At 35.8% G+C, this 23,099-nt stretch overlaps 1 protein-coding gene across 3 annotated transcripts in view; it reads right to left on the bottom strand.

Annotated features, from left to right (window-relative positions):
• Window positions 1-8,529: 8,529 nt before the first annotated feature.
• AGL (amylo-alpha-1, 6-glucosidase, 4-alpha-glucanotransferase) overlaps window positions 8,530-23,099 on the bottom strand; it is an 83,420-nt gene continuing 68,850 nt past the window's right edge. For all 3 annotated transcript variants that reach the window (XM_027058507.2, XM_053214506.1, XM_027058508.2), the window contains exons 29-34: window positions 22,129-22,241; window positions 21,096-21,307; window positions 19,803-19,900; window positions 16,974-17,061; window positions 16,728-16,861; window positions 8,530-11,340 (exon numbers count right to left, since the gene is read on the bottom strand). In XM_027058507.2, the coding sequence (XP_026914308.1) occupies window positions 11,223-11,340; window positions 16,728-16,861; window positions 16,974-17,061; window positions 19,803-19,900; window positions 21,096-21,307; window positions 22,129-22,241 (763 nt within the window). In that variant the 3' untranslated portion in view covers window positions 8,530-11,222. The remainder of the gene's footprint in view (window positions 11,341-16,727; window positions 16,862-16,973; window positions 17,062-19,802; window positions 19,901-21,095; window positions 21,308-22,128; window positions 22,242-23,099) is intronic.

Here is a 23,099-nt window from a genome sequence, read left to right as displayed (position 1 = left end):
CTTTGGTTGATTGCTCCTTAGTAATGTTGACATCTTCACTGGAGAGTGTGAGAGGTATTTTGCAGGGAGTTAAAATGCATTGTCAGCATTTTTTGTAGAAACTCTTGCTAGAGGTTAGGGTTAAACACAAGTTTGAATGTGATTTGTGAATTTCATTTTACTTCAGAAAAATATTACTGTATTCTTGATCTGAAGGATCATCCTTCAGAGCAAGACTTAGCTGACACAGAACGGAAATAGTCCTCTAAGCAGGTGATAAATGCACAGCGGGTAGGCATTGGACTCACTTACATCAGCCTTTTCATCTACACTCCAATGGTTCTCTTTCCTTTTCCAATTTTCTTCAACTCCTTTTTTTTTTTTTAAATGTTTATTTATTTTTGAAGGAGAGAAAGACAGAGTGTGTGCGGGGCAGGGGCAGAGAGAGAGGAGGGAGACAGAATCCGAAGCAGGCTCCAAGCTCTGAACTGTCAGCACAGAGTCCAGCATGGGGCTGGAACTCAAGACCTGAGCTGAAGTTGGACGCTTAACTGACTGAGCCTCCCAGGGGCCCCTCTCCAACTCTTTATTGGGTAGATGGGCTTAATCTCTAAAGCTCTTTTCCAGGCTCCGGATTTTGAATCATGACGTGAGATTCCCAATTCAGAAGAATTGAGGAGGAGGGAATTATCCGTATAAACGAAGCCATATACACAATTGTTTTCTTTTACATATAAATCTCTGGGTCATGAACATGAAAGCAATGTTAGACCTGAAGTTTTTTCACTTTTGTTATTCGAAAACACCAACTTTGACTAGAAAGGACACTCAAGAGCAATTTGTGATCATTTTTGAGGAGAAAACAAACAAACAAAACCCCTTCAACACCTCTGGGATCTTTTTCTTTTCTCCCAATACCAAACAGAAATGGATAGATGCCTAATTCTTCCTTTACAACTTGTTTGAAGAGGTTTAAAATGCCAGTTTTAAGAATGCTACCAGTAAAGAAAGGACCAAGGTTATGGACCTCTCCTCTTAATAATAAGCTGTCATATGTTAGGTATGGTCATGTCTCATATTTTTTAAAAAAATTCTCTAGATACTTGTGCCCTGAAAGTCTCTGAGTTGAGTAGGAGAGGCTCTCATCCAAAATTGACGGAGAACAAAATAGGACAGGATTGAGTTACTTTGTTTACTAAAGGGAAAAGATTAAACTTTACAGAGTCATATAAAATGCTGAGACATTTTATAGAGTCTACAGAAAACAGAGCTTGCCTTTCAACCTCTCCAACTTCAAATACTTTGCAATGAGGAAATGTCTCCCATGTTTCTTTACTCAGTATCCTACCCACCCCTAACCGTAGGAAATAATTTGAAGGCAGTGGGAATTTTGTCATCCTGGCCCAAACTGGCTACATAGAAATACCTTACCTCTTAATACTGTAGTAGACATTGTTATCCAAAGAGACTTCATGTAAAGTTGTTTTTTTCCCCTCCCATATAATTACTAAAGTGAAATTAAAATCTCTTTACTGGTTGCAAAAAAAAAAAAAAAAAACCCTCTTCAATTTTCTCTTGAATTAAAACTTCTCTTGAATTATTATTGTTACAATTATAGTATTTAACTTTGGGTTTGGGGCCTTGGTTTCATTTTTCCCTCCAGCTTTATTCTGATATAATTGACATGTAACATTGTGTAAGCTTAAAGTGGACAATGTGATATTTGCTGTAAATATATATTAAGAAATGGTTACTGAAATAAAGGATTTCTTTTCAATAAGGATGCATGAATGAGCTTGCTGATAAAGAGAGGTAGGTAGGGCACCTGGGTGGTTCAGTCAGTTAAGCAGCCGACTTCAGATCAGGTCATGATCTCCTGGTTTCTGAGTTCAAGCCCCGTGTCCAGCTCGTGCTGACAGCTCAGATTCAGATTCTGTTTCAGATTCTCTGTCTCCCTCTCTCTCTGCCCCTTCCTGCTTGCACTCTGTCTCTCTCTCTCAAAAATAAATAAATGTTAAAAAATTAAAAAAACAAACCCAAACTATGTTGTTTAAAAAGAGACGATAGCAATTGGAGAAATTACCCTTTCTTGAATGGAAATGTGAAGAATTTGTAATTTCACATTTTCAACGTGAAGAGACAGTTATTGTCATAATTGGCACTCTTACTGAGTGATTTGTTAAAAAGTCATCGCATTTCTTTTAGAATCAGTTAACTCCTTTCCAAGGGTAATGTCACCAACCCCAATAGGGAAATTTGGGAGAATTTGGAAAGGTTTATGTAAAGACTGACAAGGTAGAGCAGAATAATTATGCTCACTATTGATCCAAAAGGAAAGCGAAGTTTCGTTTATGACAGGAAAGATGTCCATATATTACAATTTATATCAAACTTACTATATAGTTAGATATATTATGAAATTGAAAGAAAGCATACATATCCTGATTTCACCTGGCAAAGGTCCGAGGTTCGTAGGGTAAGAGTTGGTTCCTCCAGCCTTAGGACAATGCAGCTCGTGGTGAGTCGGGTGGTGAGCTGAGCACACACTGCCCTCTGGTGGCGCTCGCCCGAGTTTGCCCAGCCTCCAGAGTTGCCCTCAGTAGAGACCCGCGCATCTCTGCCTGTACAATACTCCTGGATCTTCAGGGAGCTTGTAGAATGGCTCTGCAAAGGCCTTCTTTTCAAAATTAAACATACATTTACGAATATGGCAAAAATAAGAGAGAAATCTTAATTGTACCTAAGATTTCTAAGATGGCTTTTTGTGACATTTGAGAAATGACTAGTGCTTTAAAAAAAATTTTTTTTTTTACATTTATTTATTTTTTCAGAGAGAGAGAGAGAGAGAGAGAGAGAGCACAAGTGGGGGAGGGGCAGAGAGAGAATGAGACACAGAATCCGAAGCAGGACCTAGGCTCTGAGCTGTCAGCACAGAACCTGACCTGGGGCTCAAACCCACAAACTGTGAGATCATGACCTGAGCCGAATTCTGATGCTTACTTTACCGTCTGAGCCACACAGGCACCCTGAGAAATGACTAGTGCTTTTTAACTGAGGAGTTCTGTTTAGAATATAAAAAAATTACCATGTTCCATAGAAGTCAAATACTACTTTAAATAAATGCTCATATTGTTTTGATGTGAATTCTAACTTTTTTGAATTCCATGACCTCTCCACCATAGGGTCGATTTTATACCTTTGTCCAAATGACATAGAACCCTCTGTTGTCACAAGAGGGCAAATGGCAGCATTCATCAGGGAAGTTGCCCGGAGGCACCCAGCTCTTTTCTTATATGGTAGAATTATGGGAAAAAGATCTCTGAACTAGGCAATGTTACATCTGTGTAACATTGGATAAAGCACTTAGGTCCTAATTTTTTTAAAGAAATGTATAAAAAGGGGTGTGTGTGTGTGCACGCACACATGACAGAGAGAGAGAGAGAAAGAGAGAGAACTGATTACAGATGAAAAGACTTAGGATATGCTAGAAGCCTATATAAAACTCAAGCTAATTATATAAGTATAATTAGGACAAACAGGTATATGGATCAAACTGAGTAATAATTCTATAAGCATAAATTTAGCATAAATAAGAACAAAGACTACTTCACACAGTAGATGGTCTCAAAAACCTTAAGTGGTAAAGCACAAAATGTAAGTTCAATTGCAATTGAAAGAATACAAGGGCTCTGTAAAGGTTTTTATGGCAGAGGTGGGGAGACTTTTTATTGATCTCTAACCTACAGAAAGAAAAGTGCATAAATTTTAAGTGTGCAGCAAGAATTGTTAAGTGTGTAGCTCAAGTACAACTGTGACCCTTGTACAACAAAGGGGTTAGGATGCCAATCCCTTGTGCAGTTAAAAAGCTGCATATGACTTTTTGACTCCCCCAAATATATATTTTTTAATTTTTAAATGTTAGTTTTGAGAGAGAGAGAGAGAGAGAGAGAGAGAGAGAGAGAGAGAGAATGTGAGCAGGGGAGGGGCAGGGGGGTGGGCAGGGCAGAGAATCTGAAGCGGGTTGTTTGCTGACAGCAGAGAGCCTGAGTGGGGCTTAAACCCACAAACCATGAGAACATGACCTGAGCTGAAGTTGGACACTCAACCGGCTGAGTCACCCAGGGCCCCCATGATTCCCTAAAATCTTAACTACTAATAGCCTCCTGTTGATGGGAAGCCTTACTGATAACATAAATAGTTAACACATATTTTGTATGTTATATATGTTATCTACAGTATTCTTACAATAAAGTAAACTAGAGGAAAGAAAATGTTATTAAGAAATAATAAGAGAAGGGGCTCCTGGGTGGCTCAGTCAGCTAAGTGTCTGACTTTGGCTCAGGTCATAATCTTAGGGCTCCTGAGTTCAAGCCCTGCTGTGGGCTCTGCACTGACAGTGTGGAGCTTGTTTGGGATTCTCTCCCTCTCTGCCTCTCTCTTTGCTCCTCCCCTGCATGCACTCTCTTTCTCTCTCAAAAATATATAAACTTTAGAAAAAAAAAGAGCAATATGTTTAAAGTACTGTACTTAAAAAAATCCATGTATAAGTGGACATGTGTCTTTAAAATTTAATGTGTTAAATACATTTTAAAAATTTAAATATAAAATTATTAATTATAAAATTTGTTCTTATTTCAACCAAGCCATAAAATTTGCAATGAATTTAGATAATATGAACTTTGACTTCTTGTTTTCCCAAGATCAAGCTTTGGAAAGTCAAGAGAAAAAATAATTTGGAGAAACCACTGATTAAAATAAGTGAATAGATTATTGTACACCTCTGCTCATATCTAGGAGACAATGAGCTCACTTTATACCTGAGAAATGATAGAATGTACTTTGTCCAGTAGTTGCTAGCCTTGGTTCCTGATGACCATGGAACCAGTGTATTAGCTTTGGATTGCACACCTCTGCACCTCAATCTCATGTAGGGCACTGTCATTTGGGTTCTGTCGCATGCCATCAATCTTTTTTTTTTTTTTTTTTTTTTTTTTTTTTTTTTTTTTTGAGAGAGAGAGCATGAGCATGACTGGGAGAGGGGTAGAGGGAGAGGGAGACAGAGAATCTTATGCAGGTTCCATGCCCAGCATGGAGGCTGACTCGGGGCTCAATCCCATGACCCTGCGATCATGACCTGAGCTGAAATCAAGAGTCAGATGTTTAACCCACTGAGCCACCCCAATGCCCCACATGCTGTCATACTTAATCCTGATATACCATGGGCTGCCTTCATGAATCTTTACTTCTCTATAGGGTAGGTATTACTGTTATTCTTTTTTTAAAGAATAAAAGAATTTAAAAAATATATATAATATGTATATTATATATATTTATTATATGTATTTAATTTTATATTTATTTTTTATTTTATTTATGTATTTATTTTATTTTATATTTATTTTTTTTGAGAGAGGGTTCGCTGGGAGGTGCACAGAGAAAGGGAGAGAGAGAATCCCAAGCAGGCTCCACAATGTCAGCACAGAGCCCAATGTGGGGCTCAAACTCACGAACCGTGAAATCATGACGTGAGCAGAAACCAAGAGTCGGATGCTTAACTGACTAAGCCACCCAAGCACCAAGTATTACCATCATTCTTTGTTTACAGTTGGAGAAACAAAGGCTCAGAGAGGCAAGTAATCAGCTTTGGAAAGAGCAAAGTGTCATTGCACCAAGACTGGAAAGAGATTGGGCCAGATTGTAGAGGATCCCAAATGTCCTCTGAGCAGTGATGGGTTATAATCAGTGTTCAAGAGAGATTTTCCTCATAGTTCTATGAGAGTCAAAGTAAGTTGTGACCAACAAATAAATTATTATATTAGTCTGAGCATAAGACAAGAGTGCAAACAGAAAGAGGGAAATAGATGAGAATCGAGTCAGGTAAACTTGAGACTTTTGTGAACTATCGAAGGTGATGTGGAATTAAGATGAGTCATTTTTGGAGCACTTTTATGTTACAATAAAAGGTGTCTAATAAGACTTGTGCTTAGTTTTGCACTTTCAAAAATCATTAATTACCATAAATGTTAACATTGAACATCTGCAGAGTTAAGTGCCATATTTGTTGGTAAACTTCCATGGATATAGCCTGCTTCCTTTAGTATTCTTCATGCCTGAGAGTGAATTCTAACTTCTTACCAAAATTTTCATGTAGCAACTTTGACAGTTGGCCATCTCTTAACCATTCTTATCCTTATTGTGTGACTTTTTTCTGCCTCACCTTGATAGGACACTTATATTTGCAAATGTATCCAAGTTGTGTAACGTAACCAATGCTTGGCACTTGGGGTCTGAATATTTAGCCAGAAATAGATCAGTTACCTTATTAAGGCAGATTACTGCAGATACAGCATTTTGATCGGGTGATAAGGGATTATGTCCAGACCTAAATAGAGCAAGATCTAATGCTTTCTATAATCAGGTGGCAACTGATAATAGCCATGCTTGACCTATGGATGGATGATGGCGAGAACTGTGAAACCTTCAATTTTGAGGATCTTTGGGAGTTGTAGTAGGAACACTAAGGGTGGAGTCTTGGTTCAGTAATTTATGTGTTGTGTGACTTAGGGCATGACTTTTTTTTTTTTTAATGTTTATTTATTTGAGAGAGAGTGAGCAAGTGGCAGAAGGGCACAGGGAAAGTGACAGAATCTCAAGCAGGCTCTGCGCTGCGGGGTCAATCTCACGAACAGTGAGATCACGAACTGAGCCAAAACCAAAAGTCAGATGCTTAACCAACTGAATCACCCAGGCGCCCCAAGTCTGAATTTGTTATTCCAACTAATTGGCTGTTAAGTTGAACCAAAATGGATTATGTACATAATAGCAACAAAAAACATAAAAATCAGTAAGAATTTCAGCAAGCTAAAAAATTTTTTTGGATGTTGTTAGATGAGATTAAATACTGTAAATGCCAGTTCTAATCACATTAACTTACAGTGTGAGTATACGTTTAGTAAAAATAGTAAGAGAATACTTTTCAGATATGTAGAAATACTTAAGAAGAACAAAGGAGGGTACATAAAACAGGATTCTAAGAAAGGAGAGTAGGGGATTGGCAAGAAATAACTCTAAAAATATTAAAACAAAATAGTATAATAGTTAAATGAGTGAACGGCACAAATAATTTCAATAGTATATCCCAGAAATTAAATAATTGAAAAAAGGAATCACTACCAGTCATATTCAATTCACGAGTTTGGAATATAACAATTTGGAAAAAACCCAAGTAATGTCTCACCTCATTCCTGGACACTGCTATAAAACACTGAATATTAAATCAGAAGAAAAAGCTTATTAAATTATTAAATGAAGTTGATTAAATTTTGAAGACATTGAAGAGTTCACAAAGATAAACATGAAAAGACTTGATTAAAGAAAAATCAAATGCTTTTTGTAAGTTAAACAAAATACTTCTAACCAAAAAAAAAACAAAAAACAAAAACCAAGGAAAATATTAAGAAAAAACTGTAGCCAAAATGATAAAGTATCAGTATTCCTTAATAGTTCAAGGCTAATACAAATGGAAAAAAACCCAAACTAAACAATGTGCTTCAGTTTATTATTTTGGCACATTGATCAGTTTGACAAATTCATTCATAAAAACTGTTTGATAGAAGTTTGGATTTCTATATTATTTTTTATCTGAAGATAAAGAGATATATCTGCAGGAAAATTGAAGTAATTAAGGCAAAGGCTAAATGGATCAACTTTGGTCACTAGATGTTATTCTTTTTAAAAAAATTTTTAATGTTTATTTATTTTTGAGAAAGACAGAGACAGAGCATGAGCAGGGCTGAAACAGAGAGAGGGAGACACAGAATCCGAAGCAGGCTCCAGGCTCTGAGCTGTCAGCACAGAGCCTGATGTGGGCTCAAACTCTTATGACCTGAGCCAAAGTCAAGACGCTTAACTGACTGAGCCACCCCAAGCACCCCACTAGGTGTTATTCTTATATTATAATTAAAAGTGAAACAATCTTTCTGGCCACTGCAGGAAGCACACATCTACATTATATCAATCCTAGCCTATGGTATTTGCCTTTTAGCAAATTGATGAAAGGTAAATAAAAAGTTCATGGTAGAGTAAAAAGTTTCAAGAAGTACCAGGAAAGTGTATAGTTGCTAACCAATCTAATTATATATCAAGAATATGTTTTGGGGTGCCTGGGTGTCTCAGTTGGTTAAGCGCCTGACTTCAGCTCAGGTCATGATCTCACAGTTTGTGAGTTCGAGCCCCACATCACACTCTGTGCTGACAGCTCAGAGCCTGGAGCCTGCTTCAGATTCTGTGTCTCCCTCTCCCTGCGTATGCTCTGTCTCTTAGAAGTAAAACAAAATTTTAAAATAAGTATGCTTTGCTCCTAATTTCAACTTGGCTAATTAAATACATTGCCAAACAGCCTAAAATTCTTCTTTTTCTTTCTGCCCTCATACATCCTGAAAAAAATAAACACCCAAAAATAAATACCCAAAATAAGCAAGCCCTGAATAAATGGTAGTGGCATCAAAAGATCAGTTAACTGGTAAATAATGGAATGAAAGTAAAATATAGTCCTTTAGAAAATATTTTTATTTTCTTGGCACACAGACATAAAAATGACATTTCTTACTAGATGTAGCAGTTGAAGACATATCAGAAATGGATTACAATTCACATAGGTTTTATTGTCCACAGATACGATGACAGGTCTAATGTTTCCTCAACTATCCTTGAAACATTAAATTATCACAGCATACTGGTTCTACTGGCAAACTTACTTCTCATGTTAAAGAGTAAGATTGATCTGGATTAGTGAGGAACCAAGGCATAGAACCATTGCCGAAACATAATATAATGGTACATCATCCAACATCATTCAGGAATGAAGCATTCTATTTAGATGTTCTTTAGTGAAATGACATTTATGCCTCTAAAGTCTAAAACCATTATTTTAACTACCTTTGATAAAATAATGTCTAACATGCCTTCTTAAACTTTAAAAAAGATCATGCAGGTTATCACAATGTTCTTTCCCTAATATTCCTTATTGGAATATCAACCACTTAATTTTCTAGTACAACATGATATCCTTAAAAATTACTGAGGTGGGGAATTGCCTTACAACCCAGTATGGTTATGTTTTAGAAGTTCTCAACTTGTTTATCTATCTATCTATCTATCTATCTATCTATCTATCCATCCATCCATCCATCCTATTTAATTGTCAACTATTACTTCTTGCTTTTATTAAATACATTGGTTTTCAGTTATTTTTCTTACTATCTTTAATATAGGAGTTAAAGTAGAGCAACATAACTGCATCAACCTTTGATAACTAATGGTTTTCTCTCTCAAGGAATGTCATTCCTTTTAACTGCAAAGCTTAGAGAAAGTTAGATATTGAGCAATGAAGAAGGAAGGGAAACTTGGAAATGAATGTATTTATAGACAGTGATCAGATTAATATCACAACTCTCCTTAAATTTCTAGGATTTAATCTGCTTTAGGTTGGGAAACCAAAAAAGCAAGCTAGTTAAAACTATTTCTTTTTATTTTAATTTTTAATGTTTATTTATTTTTGAGAGAGATAGAGAGACAGAGTGTGAGCAGGGGAGGGGCAGAGAGAGTGGGAGACACAGAATCCCAAGCAGGCTCCAGGCTCTGAGCTGTCAGCATGGAGTCGGACATGGAGCTTGAACTCCACAAACCGCGAGATCATGACCTGAGCTGAAGTCGGATGTTCAACCAACTGAGCCACCCAGGCGCCCCTAGTTAAAACTATTTCTAAAGTACAGTCCATTTTGAAGAAGACTGTGCAGTATACATTAAGTTACATGAGCTTTTAAGCATGGGTATTTGATATCTTCTGTATTCATAGATTTTTACTACCTAAAAGTTTTAGTTTACTTTCTTTTCTTATTTTTATTTCTTAATCATACTTAAGATGGTTGGGTATGTTATCTTTAACTGAGAAAAGTATTACTGTACCATTATTTTATTAGCTATAAATATACCACTGAATAATATTAAATAGTGATGAAAGGATTTTTGCAACTATTTTCTTTCAACTAAAAGTATAATGATCTGATTTAAGTGTTTTCTTGAGACAAAAATAGTAGACAATAAAAAAAATCCATCTAGAGAATAAGTATTATTCAAAAATATTAACTCATATAAATGTTAAAAACCTTTTTTCCTCTTATGACTTTTTGGATTTAAGGTCATGAAAAACTTTTCAAATGATTCTATTGAATTCAAGAGAACTACTAAATTCATATCTATATTTTTATTATACCAAGATTTTTCTCAGTGCTAAACTTGTCAATGTAGGTTTTAGTTAATAGGAAACTAGTATCTGCTATGATCTATCAATACACTTTTGCACACAAACTAAAAATAATTGTTAAGTTTTAGGAAATTAATATAGCATGTTTTTCTTTAAAGTTCTCATAAATATGCCCAACAATGTGCATTTTGAGAATGTGAACCATCTCATAGTAGGAAACTCGTACTCAAGATTAATTTTACAAAACTATTTTTAGGAAATAAATTCTTAAATGCTTGTGTTTTTTCATATATCCTATGCATCATTAACATAAGCAAATTATGGCATTCATTATATTAAAAACACATTAGTATTCTAGTGAAAAAAAACCACACAGTGAACATCTGTGTTCTGAACATCTTTCTGAACATAACAGTGTAGGTAGACAATTCCATGAGTCAATATTCAGTTAATATTTATCGAATGCAGTGTAGAAGGTGCTAGGAATAATATAGTAAAAGGTGAGAACATTAGTTAACCACAGCATAATCAATATGTATTATTACTGAAGAAAATATATACCACAATTTGAAGATACTTTTCCATTTCTTTCATTATTACATTCTAATACTTCATTTTCACTTATGTACAAGTGGAAGATTACATGACGTTTCTGTTTCAAACTCTGGATTTCAAACTCTTATTTCTAGGCAATTAAGGAATACTTCATGAATTCAAAAGAACATCCCATTGGTAATGATAGTTTTTCTTCCTGATTCAAATCAAAAGCTACCTCTCTGTACATTAAAAACAAAACAAAACAAAAGAAAGGAAAAAGACAAATCACTGTTTTTAAAGTCTTACCTAATTGGGCATCATTATTATATAAATTAGATTTTTAAAATAACTTCAGCCTGTGCATATAAACCCTTTATATTATATTTGATCTTGCATTCCATAATACAAGTAATTGCATACTTCATACATATCCATGAATCAGCTATAAGTCATAAAGCGTTTCAAGAATAGTAGCAATTGACCAGGCTTGAGTTTCACAGCTGAAAGGACAGTATTGGCCATTCTCATTGGTCAGTTCAGGAAGTCCTTTCCAAGGGGATCTTAAAGAAAGAAAAGACATTTTATGAGATACAATCTAACACATCTTGTCTGGATTAATAAAATAGGCAATAACTTGGTGGTTTTCCTTGCTAGTACAGAAAAACAATCATATATAGTCATTCGCTACAAAATAAAACAGGATATTCTAAAGATCTATGTATAAAGAATTTAGATTAAAATTATTCTTTGATATTTAGTGTTTGGGATTTAAGACCTTCAAACACAAAGGATTCCTTTTATGTATTAAAAACAGGGGGTGTCTGGGTGGCTCAGTTGGTTGAGTGCCTGACTTCGTCTCAGGTCATGATCTCATGGTTGGTGAGTTTGAGCCCCATATGGGGCTCATTGCTGTCAGTGCAGAGCCTGCTTCAGATCCTCTGTACCCCCCTCTCAGCCCCTTTCCCACTCTCTCTCTCTCTCTCTCAAAAATAAACATTAAAAAAAGAAAACAGAAGAAACTATCATTCTAAGCATATACAGAGTGACAAATATCCTCTCAGGTCTAATTTTAGTACTTTCAAATTAAGTTTATGAAATTCAAATTGTAATTATGTAGATTTTGACAAAATTATAATACTAATATAGAATAATGAAGAAACGCTGAGAGCTATGACTAGGAAAATAGTGCCAATTAAAAACAAATCTGGTGGCACCTGGGTGGCTCAGTCGGTTGAGCATCCAATTCTTGAGTTTGGCTCAGGTCACGATGCCAGAGTTGTGGGATCGAGCCCTGCATCTGGCTTGCACTGAGCAAGGAGCCTGCTTAAGACTGATTCTCTCTCTCCCTCTGCCCCTCTCCCCTGCTTGCATTCTCTCTCTCTCAAAAAAAAAAAACAAAAAAAAAACAATATGAATTTCTGTACTAATTTCTCATTCTACTGAATAATACAGTTAGTATTTATTATGTTCTAATACTACGTGACTTATGTACATTATCTCATTTAATGCTCACAGCAACCCTGAAAGCAAGAACCATAATCATCCGTATTCACAGAGCAGGTAAGAGGTTTAGAGAGGTTAACTAATTATCAGGTCTTATTATCAGAACACAGTATTGTTTCCATATCAAGTTTCTTCTTCTTTTTTCTTTTTTTAACTTTATTTATTTATTTAAGTAATCTCTACACCCAACATGGGGCTTGAACTTACAACCTTGAGATCAAGAGCTGCATGGTCTTGGAACTGAGCCAGCCAGGTACCCCTCAAATTTATTCTCTTTTAAAAAAATGTTTATTTATTTATTGATCGAGAGAGAGAGTGAGAGAAGCAGAGAGGAAAGAGAAAATCCCAAGTAGGCTGCAGCTGTCAGCTCAGAGCCCAACGACGGGGCTTGATCTCATGAACTGTGAGATCATAAACTGAGCAGAAATCAAGACTCAGATGCTCAACTAACTAAGCCACCCAGGTGTCCCTCAGTTTTATTCTTAATTTTAGTGTAATCTCTTAAACATGTAACATAAAGTTAAAAAATCCAGAATTCTGTATTGTTTCATTTTTAAAGTTGGGTTATGGGAATGTGTTTGTTTCACCATTATAACATTGTAACTCATGGCTGTGTGAAGAGTGTATGTTACATTATACTCTTCTGTAGGCATTAAATTTTTCATAAGTATGGAAACATAATTCCCTTAAGTAAATATGGAGACAGTTTGGATAATAACTAATAATAATAACACCAGCTATGTACCATATTTAAAAAGCCATCACAGAGAAGTACAAAATATAGAAACTTGCTTCCAAGTGTTCAAGTTTCTTCCGAGTAAAATGCCAAATTACTGAAGTTAGGTACCAGGGTATCTGTAATAGGCTGAACTGTGTCCTCCTCAAAATTCATATGTTGAAGTCCCAACCCTCAGTACCTTAGAATGTAAACTTATCTGGACATGGGGTTCTTACAGATGTAATTAGTTAAGATGAGGTCACACTGGAATAGGATGGGCCCCCAATCCAATTTGACTGGTGTCCTTAGAGAAATTTGGACCAAGCGATGCACACAGAGAGAAAGTCATGTGAAGATTGGAGTTATGCTACCACAAGCCAAGGAATTACCAGAAGCTGGGAAAGAGGGCTGGGAGAGATCCTTCCCTAGCATCTTCAGAGGGAGCATGGCCCTAGTAACACCTTGATTTCAAACTTCTGGCCTCTAGAACCGTGAGGCAATAAAGTTCCTTATTTAAGCTTTTCACTTTGTAGTGCTTTGTTATGGCAGAGTCAGCAAACTAATATAGTATTGAAATTAAAACAAGCTAATAGAACCAATAATATACTGCTCACAATTGTTATGTGGAACCAGAACATGGAACATATACATACTGGTATAAAGAAGTCTTCTTTTCCTTCCTTTCTGAAAGAAATTCATTCCTCAAGTCATTAGGTGGGACAAAGGAGGTCAGTGACCACAACTGGGGAGGAGAGGACATAAGGGTAGCGGGAACAGCACAGGGTGGGATGCCAGAGCCTGAAGGGTATGAAGAAGTTCATACCAAGGGTGGGAATGGCCCAGAGCCCAGATGGTGCAAGGGGGGCATCTGCACATAAGTGTGGTCTAGTGTGGGATTGTCAGGCCCAAGAAGGACAAAAGGTCACCTATGTCTTGGGGCAAGCAGGGTGAGCCGAGTCCCCATGGTAGTGGATAGCACAGTGTGGAGAGTAGGTTATTCATGGCCCCAAGATCAAGAGTCGCATGCTCTTCTGACTGAGCCAGCTGGGTGCCCCTGGATAGCATAAGGTTTTTTATGAAAAGAAGAAAGCAACAATTTCAAATATTATAGGAATGTCAAAGAAGGGAACTGAAAGGAAGTCATGGGATCTGGGAACCTGAAAGAATCTTGTTGAGTGGCTTCACCAGAGTGGTGAGGGCAAAACAAAAGCCAGACTGAAGGTGGAAAGGGGTCAGAAAGCAAAAGGATTGAGGCTGCTCCTATAGGAAGTGAGCTGAGAAGAAAACAGAATGATAGGACAGGGCTAGAGGCAGGAACAGTATGAAAGCACTTTATTTTAGGATGGGCTGATCTTTCTAGATTAAGAAGGAAGGATCAAGTGGAATACCAAGAAAGGATAATTACTGGAGCAAAGTCAGGACACAGGTGGGAGGGATGGGATCACAGGTAAAGTAGAAAAGTGATCCCTGCAGTGTAAGATACTCTTACTTTTCATGGACAAAAGGGGAAAAAAAAAGAAAATAGATGCAAACAATGAGAAATACTGTGGCAATAACTGGGGCAACAAAGGATAGAATATAAGAATGTTCACATCACACAGATTCAGTCTCCGTTTCTAGATGAGGTACAAGAATTCTGGCAGGATTGGGTTTTCTGTGACTACATCCAAGCTAATAAAAACAAACTGAAAAAAAAGAAAGCTTGACATGACATTCATGGTGATGATGGAAGTCCCTCATGCTCTTGTAATAAAGGAGAGAACATTAATGTTGTTTATGCATAATAATTCTGAGCAATGAGCTGTATATATACAGCCATACCTTGCTTTACTGAGCTTTGCTTTACCGCACTTTGTAGACACTGTTTTTTTACAAATTGAAGGTTTGTGGCAACCCAGCATCAAGCAAGTCTACTGGCACCATTTTTTCCAACAGCATTTGCTCACTTGGTATCTGTGTAACATTTCGGTATGTCACACAATATTTCAAACTTATTCATTATTCTTGTATTTGTTATGGTGATCTGTGGTCAGTGATTATGACTTGCTGAAAGCTCACATGATAATCAGCATATTTTAGCAATAAAATATTAAATTTTTTTAACATTTATTTTTGAGAGTGAGAGAGAGTGGGGGAGGGGCAGAGAGGGAAAGACAGAATCTGAAGCAGGCTCCAGGCTTTGAGTTGTCAGCACAGAGCCTGACACGGGGCTCAAACTCACGAACTGAACTGCGAGATCAGGACCTGAGCCGAAGTCAGATGCTTAACTGACTGAGCCACCCAGGCACCCCAGCAATAAATTTTTAAAAAAAATTTTTTTAAGGTTTATTCATTTCTCAGAGACAGAGAGACAGAGCGTGAGTGAGGGAGGGGCAGAGAGAGACAGAGGGAGACACAGAATCTGAAACACGCTTCAGGCTCTGAGCTGTCAGCACAGATTCCGATGCGGGGCTTGAACTCATGGACTGCAAGATCATGACCTGAGCTGAAGTTGGACGCTTAACTGACTGAGCCACCCAGGTGCCCCAATAAAATATTTTTAACTTAAGGTATGTACATTGTTTTTTTTAGACATTATGTTATTGCATATTTAATGACTACTGTACAGTATAAATGTAACTTTGACATTCACTGGGAAACCAAAAAATTCATTTGACTTCCTTTATTGTGATTTTTGCTTTATTGAGGTGGTCTGGAACTGAACCCACACCATCTCTGAGGCATGCCTGTATTTAGGTTTAATCTAGAATTTGGGAAATTAAGCTAGCTTTCAACTATCTTTGTATCATCTTATAAAGACACATAACTCTGACACTATTTATCTCCAATAATTCGGACAAAGGAGGTGACAAATGGGTTTGAGATAACAGTCAAAAGACCAACCTTGATACTTTAATTATAATAAGTATAATAAGTATAATAAATATAAAAACATGTTTACTTATTTATCAAGAGAGACAGAAGGAGGGGCAGAGAGAGAAGGAGAGGCAGAGAAAGAGGGAAGAGAGAATCTGTCAGTGCAGAGCCTGACACGGGGCTCGATCCCATGAACCATGAGAGCATGACCTGAGCCAAAATCAAGAGTCAAATGCTTAACCAACTGAGCCACCCAGGTGCCCCTATAATAAAGCATTTCTGAAAATTATTTATTGATATATCTTTATTTTTTTAAGTTATTCTGATTTTATTTATTTTTTCAAATTATTCTACATTTAAAAAGTTTTAACATACAGTGTTACATTAGTTTCAGGTGTACAACATAATGACCCAGAAATTCTATACATTTCTTGGGTGCTCATGAGGATAAGTATACTCTAATTCTCTTTATCTATTTCACCCATCCCTCCACCTACCTCCCCTCTGGCAACCACATAAATCTTTAAATCAGCTAACTCAAAATGCCCAGGCTGAGAACTTTTACTTTTTTTATTTATTCTGTTCTAACCATACCCAAAAATATCCACGAAATTTAAAAAATCAGACTATTTGACATGTATAAATCACACAATATCAAGTCTTCAAATCAAAATAAATAACAACCTAAAATAATTAAAAGAAGGTGAAATTACATCATTGAATTTGTCATGTTAAATAAGAGTAAAACTTTCAGATTTCATTGGGGTACCTAGAGTATACCGAAACTAATTCTAGGAGCTGTTATTTACCTAATATCTAATAAATTGACTAAATACTGTTATGGGAATTACATGCTGCCCAACAACTTACCTCTCAAGATGAACATAATGCCGGGAAAGAACATTTTTAACCAAAAACACAGTCTTTGCATTAGCCTCTGGACCCATCAATTTGGAAAAATATAATTTTGCACGAAGAAAATAGCCAACGGGCCATAGCCACTCCTAAAAAAGATGATTTAAAAGTAAAGGAAAAAAAAAGAGCTGTGAATATTTATAAAGTTATTTGAAAAATAACTTAAGCTGAAAGTTCTGAAAAGAGAAATGAAATTCTTACAGGTCCTTGGTGATAATTGAAACCTTTAGCAAGATTGTAGTTGTCATTGTCTAAGGCGTTGTCATAAATACCACAGTAAACCATATCACTGCAAAATTATTGAAATTTAGGTTAGAAAAAGATCAGACATTACATAAGAAAGATTTTTCAATAGCAGAGGTAAAAGAAATAATCAAGTTATTTTGTCTTCCAAATCTATTAACCTTAGATTAGTATATACTGGGCTCAGAATGTCTTTTTTTTACAACTCATTTTAAAAGATTTATTTGTTTGTTTGTTTATTTATTTATTTTTAAGTAAACTCTCTGCTCACCATGGGGCTTGAACTCACAACCCCAAGATCAAGAGTCACATTCTCTACTGATTAAGCCCAGCCAGGCACCCCCAGAATACTTTAATACTGTGTGAGGGAATGATTAACAAATACTTACTGGCTAATACAAAAAAATATAAAGTATTCAGGTATCTTGCCTTCAAGGAGTTAGTCTAACACTAAATATTGGTTAAATTCAATTATTTCACTAGCTTCTAAAACACTTATTATAATTAAAATATATACAAAATAAATGAACAAGCATTAAAGAGATTTTATTAAATATAATATAAATATTATATATTGGAAAGATTGTTTAAAAAAATTTTTTTTAACAATTATTTTTTTTTAAGAGAGAGAGAGGGGGGGATAGAGCATGAGTGGGGTAAGGGCAGAAAGGGAGGGAGACACAAAATCCGAACCAGGTTCCAAGCTCTGAGCTGTCAGCATGGAGCCCAATGTGGGGCTCGAACTCACAGAGTGAGAGATCATGACCTGAGATGAAGTCTGACACTTAACCGATGAGCCACCCAGGTACCCTGAAAAGATTGTTTTTTAAACTTCTCCAGTAAGTTAAAGTAATTAAAATTAGTACATTATCATTACAAATAGTAATTAAAATTAGTACATTAAAAGTACTAATTAAAAAGTAATTAAATTTAGTACATTAGCATTACAAATAGTAACCAAATGGACACAGAAAATTTATACACAGTTATAACTAAACAAAGTATTACAAGCTTATTGTGACAAATACAAGATAGTTATCTATACTCAGTTTAATTATTACTTTTCTTTTTTTTTTCTTTTAGTGAGAGACAGAACTTGTCACCTGAGTAAGCTTATTTATTTATTTACTTATTTCAAATGAGTAGGCTTTAACTGTGGGTTTTAGTATTGATCATTGGTTTGTAACACGTCTGAAAATGTGGAGAACACTTCAGAATATGGATAAGCATACACACAAAAAGTCTGCATCTCAAGATTGAAATGAGTACATAGTAAATTAGGAAAATTCTACAAAGGTGAGGGTATTATATAGAAATGGAACTCTGTCACCTATTGATATAGAAAGCAAATTAATTTTGGGCATCAAACTTTAAAGGAAAATCGCAGAAGACAAACAGGGAGGTCATTAGAAACTCAAGAAGAAACAAAAGTTGGAAAAGAAAAGAAACGTAAAATGGCATAAACACATAATCATAAAGTAAAAACAAAATCGGTTATTGGTTAAAATAAAAATAGTGGGGTAATTACACAGAAAGGATGGAAATGGTTGGTGGTGAGAATAGAGTTAAATCCTCATCTGTTAACACAAGAAATAACCAAATAGTGTCTAATATTTAAAAAAAAAATCAAGAAACAGGGGCACCTGGGTGGCTCAGTCGGTTAAGCATCCGACTTTGGCTCAGGTCATGATCTTAGAGTTTGTGAGTTCGAGCCCTGTGTCGGGCTCTGTGCTGACAGCTCAGAGCCTGGAGCCTGTTTCAGATGCTGTGTATCTCCATCTCTTGGCCTCTCCCCTGCTCATGTTCTGTGTCTCTCAATAATAAATAAATGTTAAAAAAAATTTTTTTTTAAATAAAAAAATCAAGAAACAACTGCATACACACATTATTTAGTAATATGGGAGCAGGGATGCCTGGGTGGCTCAGTCGGTTGAATGTCTGACTCCTGATTTCGGCTCAGGTCATGATTTTGCAGTTTGTGAGATTGAGCCCCGAGTTGGGCTCTGTGCTGACAATGCAGAGCCTGCTTGGGATTCTCTCTCTCTGCCCCTCCACCACTCACACTTGCTCTCTTTCAAAATAAATAAACTAATCAAAAATTAAAAAAAAAAAAGAAATATGGAGGGAACTGCTAGGGGTAATAACTTGGAAAATTTTAAAGACTGTCTTTGAGGAGACAATATGTCTATACTTCCAATGTTCACAATAATCATGTATTACTTTTACAATCAGAAAAAGTAAACATTAGGAAATATTCATGTCATATTAGTTTTATAAACATAAAACTTATTATTAAATATAGGACAAGCATTGTGAACACTGATGTTTAATGAAGAAACAGATGGTGTTCTTAAAAACTCAGTTTGAATACAATTTTAGAGTTTACTGACAAGCAAAAAAATTATGGTTGATGCAATATAAACATCAACAACAACATTCTTTTTTTTTTTTTTAACGTTTTTTTATTTTTGAGAGAGACAGAGACAGAATGCGAGCGGGTTGGGACAGAGAGAGGGCGGCACAGAATCCAAAGCGGGCTCCAGGCTCTGGGCTGTCAGCACAGAGCCTGACGCAGGGCTCGCATTCACAAGCTGTGAGATCATGACCTGAGCCGAAGTCGGATGCTCAACTGACTGAGCCACCCAGGCGCCCCAACAACAACATTCTTAATACTTACACTCCAACGTACTTGGGGTTCCAAAGTTTTCATGCCAAGATTAAATATAAATATAATTATATATTAAATATAATATGAATAATATTCTTAATATTTATACTCCAACTTACTCTGGATCCAAAGTTTTCATGCCAAGGGGACCAAGCAATTTTTTTTCTGCAATCTCCAAAGCTTTCCATGCTTTTTCTGCAGTAAAGAGCTCAGGGGCCTAATGAATATCAAAAGTGAATATTCAAACTTTTTAAGATCACAAAAGAATTAGTTTCCACCCACAGTGGAACATAAACTATTCATAAACTCAGAAATGAAAACGGTTTAAAAATACAGTGTGCGTCAGAACTCATTTCAAGTGCAGAAGCTTAACCGGATCTAATGCTATGGGGCTGATGTGGGTGCGCTGCTCTTGGCCTTAGAAGTGAGCAAAGCTGTTAGATTTCATTATTTCCTTGTGTCATTTTAAGAAAGTTATGAGCTCCAAAAGGAAGCTGCCTCAGCTACAGTGAAGGCAGAACACACTTAAACCCATCTAATTCATTTTTCAGGATGTTTGCAATAGCTTCCTTTAAGTATATCTGGTAGTCATTTTTTGCTTTTGGGGTCATAGTAAAATACAGAATGACTTACACTCTAACAGCACAAGTAAATGTACTTGTGATATGGAGGAGAGAAAACACTGGTGGCTAAGAATCTGCATATATTGTAATGGTTAAATGAAATCAAATGCACATTGAGTAGAAGGTATCTTTATGTACCTTTGCATTTTTTATTCTTTTTTTGCAGCTTTTATTCTACTATAATTTATAGTTCCATGTTTAGTGCTTTTTTTGACAAGGTGGAGACAGCTATGTAGTCATGGAAGAACACATACCATCTCTATTTTACTGTTCTTACAGTTTATTTTTAGACTAAGAGGTAAAATAGAGTCTAGAATTCTAGAGTGAATTGCAGCAATACAACAAGGAAACAGAATATGAGTTGAAGCAACTTTCATTAGTTCACCAGTCTAGATCTTTTCAGTTTGTATGCTGAGGCACTCACTGGTCACAGCACAGGTGTGCCCAAATACGGATGCCATCAGCTTTCAAGTTGGGCGGGGCCTGGGGCTAACTGAAGCAGTTGGATCTGGCATGATCAACCTAATCAATTTTGACCAATGTACTGTATAAATATCGTTATTTTCTATGTGTGCTATGATAAGAAAAACATTGGTAAGCACTCCATTAGTCATCATCTATTATTTTCTGTTTTTTGATACTGAATGTCATAGGTTAAGGGTGGTATAAAACTAGCTAGTAAACAATATACTTTTTGGCAACTACATGAATTTGAAAACAAATGGGAATAAAGAACTAAATACACTCTACCACAACGTTTTTGAAATTTGAAAGTAGCAATTCACTTACTACAACCATTGCTATGGTGAAATTAGGCCTGAGCTGATAGTCACACCACGGGCTTGAAGCTCCATAGCTATCTTTGTATATGCCACGTTTGTGAACCAGATTAGGATGCTTTTCGTTAGAATCTGAAGGGTCTTCTGACACATAAAATAGCTTTTCGAAGTTGTCTTGTATTTTTCTGTTCCACTCATCGTATGAGATTGTCACAACCTTTCCTGAAACATGATAAAAGATTTGGCAGTTTTTAAGCATTCAAAGAAATCCATACATTTAGTTACAGCCAAAGAGTAATATTTAGGCAATAAATTACCCACTTCTTACAACTGTCAGGGTCTTTTGAAGGACTCTAGCTTGAAATTAAAATTATCTTTTGTTATATTACCAAAAAGAATTAGACTCCAGTAAATTATCCCTGATTTGTCTTTGTATCACTCTTAACGTGTTTGATAAAGTTACATTTACTGTGCACTTGGAATGAGGCTACTCTGAATTGAGAAGTGCCAGAAGTGTAAATATACACTGGATTTCACAGAAAATACTTTCCCCACAAAAGAATGTAAAATGGCTCATGAATAATTTCATGCTTATTACATGTTGAAATAATATTTAGCACATATTGAGTTAATAATGTATATTATCATAATTAGTTTCACCTGTTTCTTTTTATTTTACTTTAATGTGAGTACTAGAAAATTTAAAATTGTATTTCTTTTGGACAGATAGCTCTAGAAAAAGAGATGTAAAGATTTCCTAAGTGTTCACAAAAATGCAACTTGCTCACAGTCACATTAAGAAAAAGAAAGCATAATAAGGCAATTAACCATGATGTTTTTCATATCTCAGTTCAAAGTTGCTATAAAAATATGGTTAGTAACCAGGTTTGTTACAATTTCATAGTAGGAAATTAATGTTCTTTCTTTCCTCTTAATCTTAAGAGTTTTCTAATATTAGTTCATTGAGTCAAATGATGATTATGTAGACTAAGAGTATAGACTGTACATTTGAAGTTTCTTTTTAAATAAAATGCACAGCTTACCATGTCTTCTTATGGTGACTTCATGATAAGGGAAAATTCTTTTTTTGGATAATTCCAGCAACCAACGGACGGTAGATTTACTCAGGCCCACAATTTCCACAGCAGACCCATCTCTAAAATTAAAATAAATTTTACTCTGTGGGTTGGAGTCATTTAAGCACTACTTAAATGGCATTCAATAAATAATTCTGATGAATTATATAATATGTTATAAAAACAACTATGAAAAGCCCCTCACTTTATTGAAATGTATACTGCATACATAAGAAATCTCTCCTCTAATTATTTTGCCATTGCTTACCTGCTTAACAATTAAAAAAAGTTCCGTGAAGTGGAATGGTGATTATGGAGTTAAAGAAGATGGCAGCTGGAAAAGGTAGGGAATGCATCAGAGAATATTGAAACAGAAAACATGGGATAGAAGGACTGGAGAAAGCCAGGGAAAGTATACTTAGTAATTTGAAAGTGTGTTTTTTTCTTTGTTTTTTGTTTTTTTTTAGAGAGTTAGAGAGAGAGAGGGAGAGAGAGAGAGAGAGAGAAAGCGAGAACAAGTTGGGGAACAGGGCAGAGGGAGGAGGGAGAGAGAGAATCTTAAGCAGGCTCCATGCCCAGCACAGAGCCCGAAGCGGGGCTTTTGACTTTGAGATCATGACCCAAGCTGAAATCAAGAGTTGGATGCTCAACCGACCGAGCCACCCAAGTGCCCCTGAAAGCTCATTTTTAAGGAAAATGAAAGGGAAGTATGAGACCTAATAACGTACCGAAATAAACATGCTTTAAAAAGAGTTCACAAAGCATATAACAACAGCTATAATTAAATGATTTTTTTCACAGTTCTGACTGAAGATAAAATTTAGAATAAGAAAAGAGTTTCTCAGACTTGATACTATATTAAGCATTTAAAACCATAAAAAGAAATAATGGGAGAAAAGACAAAAAAATTTAGGAGGATAAAAGGTTCAGAAATTAAA

The sequence above is a fragment of the Acinonyx jubatus genome, chromosome C1, assembly GCF_027475565.1.
Source record: "Acinonyx jubatus isolate Ajub_Pintada_27869175 chromosome C1, VMU_Ajub_asm_v1.0, whole genome shotgun sequence".
NCBI classification, from domain to species: domain Eukaryota; kingdom Metazoa; phylum Chordata; class Mammalia; order Carnivora; family Felidae; genus Acinonyx; species Acinonyx jubatus.
The sequence above is the reverse complement of the archived record's forward strand: the minus strand, read 5'-3'. Positions and strand labels throughout refer to the sequence as shown.